We start from the raw sequence: 5674 nt of genomic DNA on the forward strand, positions 1-5674 counted from the left end.
ACACCAGATAAATGACGATTTGTCTATTACTGAATATATTGCTTCACATTGTTGAATCTTCCATTTAAGCGTAGCGGTATGAATTTTGTTAAGTCACGCTCTTACTATCGCTGAATCCTAAACCACTTGGAGTTCCGCTAGAAGTGTTGTGTCATTGTCATTTCACACAGTGATGAAATGAAGGGAAGGGGCGGATCAGTTTAGCTGTTTCTGTATCCCATATTTTTACTTTTAAAGAACACCTAACTTTGTTTGCTTCTGCCCTGTATCTGAATAAATTATCTCCTATCCACCCCTTACATCTGTACAGATCTGAACAGCTTAATTATATAAAAGACAACAAATGTAAGAGAGAAGGTATCACTCAAACAAACCAGTAGAACAAAACATCTTGTAAGGTAAGCTGTTCATGGTGCAGTATAAAGTAATGATATGAGAAATACATTACTGTATGACATAGATATTAGCTATATAACTACTAGTGTACGTCAGGAACTTTATTATAGGAAACAAAGAGATCTTTGTAAACCATATATGTTATACTTTGCATACATACCATTTTATGTTTTATAGAAGCAACTAGAATTATAGACACAACAATGGCCCAGTCTGATAAGTTGGTATACCTCAGTGTCAGAGCTCGAGGAGAACCAATTCGTATGCTCTATGCTCTGGCTGAGAAGAGTTTAGATGAAGACAGATATGGCTTTTCTCAGTGGGAAAAACTGAAGTCAAGTAAGACATACATAGTTGAGTTCCTAGTTTTGTAATGAAATCGTCTGCAGAGAATGAATCCCACAGAATTTTAACAAGTACAAATTACAAATCTATAAGCTTTAAGCAGTCTATAATTTGTAAAGTTGAACTTTCAGCATTTGCTAACCATTTTATAAGTAATTTTTAGGTAAAACACAGTAAAAAATGTGCACAATCCTTAAAGTTTCAATCTTTTAGCAGGATTCAATTAAAATAATTTAAATAACTTTGTTATATTTATTTAAATACTTTGTTATATTCAAAGCATAAAAGAATGTATATAATTATTGAAGTTGGTCGTAAAATGAAAGGTAATTTTCTTACAGTAGAATTTGTCAGTTTCAGACAAACTAAATGACAAAATTGGTAACTGCTTAATTGCATATTAAACTGTTAATTAAAATATATTACTTGACAATTACTTGGCTTCAGCATATAATAATTAAAATCTCCTTTTGGAAATTGTTATTTTATTACTTTAGTAGTATTTTGCGTTCAATGTTATCTGTAAATACCTGCACTGCTCCTCAAAGAATTATTATAGCTACGTCTAGGCAGTAGAACCAATTAAATAAATTACGGCAGGTTTTCATGAAAATATTTTTGCATGTATGAAGTTTTTTTATGTAGATGTATTTTCAATCAGTCAAGTAGAGTATAAAAAACTGTGTAGAGCTTTTGATCAACTAAGACTGATTTTATACATTATATTTGTATTGTTTTTAATATTTATATTGTTTTGTACAATGTATTTATATTTGTATATTAAATTTGTATTTGGAAGTTGATGTATATTGCTATAGGTATTGAAACACCTCTTGGACAACTACCAATTCTTACTACCAAAGAAGGGACACTCTGTCTTTCCAACACCATTTCAAGATATGTTGCCAAAAAATTTGGTGAGTTGAATTGTTACAAAAAATTGCTGTTGATTCATGCTATGTACTTCTCTTGATTTGATCCATAGACAAGAACTTCATATTTCAGGGCTGGTTGGAGAAGGTCTTTGGAATGAGACACTGAATGACCTCATAGTAGAAACTCTCCAAGAGTTTGTCAACAGTCTAATAAAACAAGTAATAGTTTGGAAGGTTCTTAAATTTGCCCCAGAACCTGAAGATGGTAAGAAGGCTGTTGAGGAACAGAGAGCAGAACTCTTGAAACGTCTCGCGTACATCAGATCTATAAAAGAGAAACAAGGCAAACATAAGTTTCTCCTTTGTAACAAAGTAAGTAGAACTAAGCTCAATGTGGCTGCCAAACCATAATTTTAAAACTTTGTTGGTTATCTCAATTGGCCTCTTTTTACACAAAGATGTTTACACGTGTCAAACACAACATCAGAAAGTATCTGAGACTTTAATACCATTGACATCAGCAGCTTTTGTTCACTTTAAAATTGTGCAAACAATCCAATGTCTGTGTAGTAGTCATGTTCATTAACTTAACCTTGAATCGTGGTCTTTCATGTTCTAGATGCAACTGGCAGATGTCTGGCTTTACAACACTTTGGAACTTTCTAAATCAGCATTTGAGGATGCGATGGAGATAACTCCTTGGATCAAAGAATTTACAGCAAGCGTTCAAGCTGACCCAAGAATGAAAAAGTATCTTGGAATTAGACCTGAAACTCCATTTTAAATCTATCTATGCTATTACAACTTGTTTTCTGCGCTAACGAATTATGCTAAGGCCACAAAATTTTTAAAATTTCAAATTTAGTTTTTGTGAAGGTGCAATTAAGATGAAATGGTAAAGATGAAATAAACGTATGAGTAAACATGATACCCCACCCCTTTGTTCTCTTAAGCATTAGAAATTAGCTACACTTACTTTATATAACTGCAGGTGATAGCAAACTTATAGAATATACAATGAGTCAAAATAGCGAAGAATAATTATATACATGTATACATTGAGTGTATGTTGAGATTAGGAGTCATCTTCCTTTTGCATCTGGGTCAATGAGAAATTCTCATCTGCTGGGAAGCAAGACCAAGAATTATAGGAAAAATAAAAAGATGTACATATGTATAATGAATCATAAACATGTATATGAGCTAATTGTTGTAAACCCAATGAATCAAGATTTTATCCTGAGAGACATTGAAGAAAGCATGCATATTATGTAATCACAAGCAGTTGTCTCATTCTTCTTTTGCTGTAATTTATAAGGATTGTTACTTTATAAAAAGTGTTCGCTAAAACAAACACTGTTGCTCTTAAGCTTACTCAAATATTGAAGCTCAAACCTACCTAATCAATTACAAAAATGACCAGCTATTGTAGTAGATTAATTATATTTGTTTTTGTCAAAGAAACCAGTTAGCTTAATCAATTAAGAAGGATGTTTTACAATTCCAAAGCTAAAGCTTTGCCAACAAATCTTTTAAAAAATTGTTGAGCAGTTTGGTGATCAATTTATCTGTCTGGTAATGTAACTCAATTAGCTTCTGCCTCATCCAATAGAATTCTTTCTAGAACAGTCTATAGTAAATTATAGTTTGCCCTAACCATATCTTTTTGGAACTTTGTCATTAGAAAACCTAATTAATTGTAAATACAATGGTTTCTCAAAAACACAAATGAATAATAATGTTTACTTCTTAAAAAGCAATAATTAAAAAAAGTTAAACAGTTTCATTAGTAAAAAGCAATCACCCACTGTAATTGATCGATTACCCACTCTAATTGATCAATGATGGGCTGCCTACTTCTAATATTCTCCAAACCCCAAACTAGCAAATACATTTTAGAATTCAAAACTGTTCTAGCTTAATAGACTGTTTCCTCTTTTAAAATTTTTCTTCTATTCTATAAATAACATAATGTTATAACTATATAACATTCTCTGCCGCTGTTAATTTCCTTAAAAAATATATGTATATAATGTATACACATAAAAAATATATGTGTATATATATTATATATATGGTACATATTTGTATACACACATATATAAAAATTGTATATATTATATATATATAAAATATATAGTTATAAATATGTATGTTTATTTAAATAGGCCTATATATAAGTGTGCTTGTGTGTGCCTGTGTGTGTGCGTGTGTGTGTATGCATGTGTGTTTGCGCGCGTGTAAGCTCATGCGTGCATACATACGCGGGTGTGCATGTGTCTGTGCATGCGTGCGTAATTGCAGGTGAGTGTGTGTGCATGCGTGCATACATGTGTGTGCGTGTGTGTGCGTATGCGTATGCATATGCGTGTGCATATGCGTGTTTACACGTTTGCGTGTATGTGTTAGCATGCATCTATCACGAGTAAAAATGCTCGACATCAATATTCATTCACATCTGTGATGCAATATGCGCTTTTGTCGCAAACCCTTTAGGTTGGCCTTGGTATCATGAAGGCAACTAGCACAGAGTCTTGACCTCCGGTTGCCACAGTCTGTGAAGAGTGATATCCAGGAGATGGAATCGGTGTTGAAGTTTTTGAGGTCACATTTCATAACATCTTTAAGGTGGAGGTGTGTGCTTCCTGTTTGTCTTGTGCCATCTTCCAGCACTCTATGGAGCAGGAGACAAGGGAGTCTGTATCGATACATTCTATGGAAATGTCCTACCCAACGAAGTCTGAAAAACTTCAACCTGCTTGACAATGGTCAGCAGCCAGTAATCTTGAAGATTTTCTTACTTGTCATTCTGTCTTCCCAGGTCTTACTTACAATAAACTGGAGGTTGAAGGAGCAAAGGGCACTCAACTCCAACTCTTGTTACCAGTATGGAGCCCAGGTCTCTTTATCACAAAGAAGTATACCTAATATGCAGACTTTATAGAGGTGAACTTTAGTAAGATTCCTTCAACTGCTCAGCTGAGGGAGAACATAATGCAGCAACACCAGCATATAGCGGTTTCCTTGCAATTATTTTCTGAGTCCTACCTCTGACCTTAAACTTTGATAGGTTGAATCAGTCACCATCCTCATGGGACAGTATAAAAAAACTTGTGTTTGCTGACAGTTTAAAGTGTGTCACATGGAAGACATAAGACAAGCACAGTCCGCACAAGTTTGGAGCAAGCAAACAGCCTTGTCTCATGCCTCTCTTAATTAGGAAACTGTTGGATAAGTTGCAGTTGCACAGGACTCCGACCTGCATCCCATCATGAAAAGATGGTGGACAACTTGCTTTGGCTAAGACCAAAAACAGAGATGTTCTGTCAACCAGGTCAAAGGCTTTTGGTAAGGTCAATAAAAGCAATATAGAGGAGCTGTCTTTGTTCTCCTGGCTTTTCCTACCGCCAAAAAACTGTAAAAAACCATATCATTTGTCGAGCACACAGCCCTGAAGACACATTGAGACTCAGAATAAATAGTTTCTGCTAGTTGCTGAAGGTGACAGGTTTTTGCAAGAACTCATAGACCTATTAACTATACTAAATATAGTTAATATATTATACTAAATATAGTTAATGGCAAGAACTCTCCTGGTGACGCTTAATAAAAAAAACATCACAGTAGTTGTTACAATCCTTTCCTTCACCTTTGTTCTTGCATAGAGTGGTTATTTTTGCATTCTAGAGATTTGAGGCACAAATTTAGAAGACCAACAGGAGCTGATGAGAAACAAGAGACCACTGCTAGGGTTTTCACACTTGCTTTTAATAGCTCTGCTAGAATTCCATCATTATCTCATGCTTCACTGAAGGCGGAGGACTGTTGATTGTTTTGATGATTCTGTCCCAACGTAGGGTTTGTCATGGTTATGATCAATGTTTAGAGTAAGCTATTAATAAAAGAGAGATCAGCGGTGCCTTCATCTCTGTAGAGCTCACTGCAGTCCTCAATCCATCTATCAAGCTTTTCGGATTGCTCGTAAATTACAGTCATTTTTCTTCCTAAGAACGCTCTCAGACTAAATTGCTGGATCAGTGGCAGTTTTAATACCTTCA

At 34.5% G+C, this 5674-nt stretch overlaps 1 protein-coding gene across 1 annotated transcript; it reads left to right on the forward strand.

Annotated features, from left to right (window-relative positions):
* Window positions 1–366: 366 nt before the first annotated feature.
* Window positions 367–2544, forward strand: LOC137400266 (glutathione S-transferase 3-like). Its single transcript, XM_068086595.1, has 5 exons — window positions 367–398; window positions 574–735; window positions 1560–1658; window positions 1747–1988; window positions 2236–2544. Exons 2-5 carry the CDS (start codon window positions 600–602, stop codon window positions 2398–2400), a joined length of 642 nt encoding a protein of 213 aa, XP_067942696.1. The 5' UTR covers window positions 367–398; window positions 574–599; the 3' UTR covers window positions 2401–2544.
* The last annotated feature ends 3130 nt before the right edge of the window (window positions 2545–5674 follow it).

This window comes from Watersipora subatra, chromosome 7 (assembly GCF_963576615.1).
Source record: "Watersipora subatra chromosome 7, tzWatSuba1.1, whole genome shotgun sequence".
In the NCBI taxonomy this organism is placed as follows: domain Eukaryota; kingdom Metazoa; phylum Bryozoa; class Gymnolaemata; order Cheilostomatida; family Watersiporidae; genus Watersipora; species Watersipora subatra.

Bases quoted from the DNA above. Each gene is read 5' to 3' on its own strand.
- LOC137400266 (XM_068086595.1), top strand. From the start codon at position 600: ATGGCCCAGTCTGATAAGTTGGTATACCTCAGTGTCAGAGCTCGAGGA. The intron at 1,659-1,746 runs GTGAGTTGAATT...TTCATATTTCAG, and splicing joins ATATGTTGCCAAAAAATTTG to GGCTGGTTGGAGAAGGTCTT. The intron at 1,989-2,235 runs GTAAGTAGAACT...TTCATGTTCTAG, and splicing joins AGTTTCTCCTTTGTAACAAA to ATGCAACTGGCAGATGTCTG.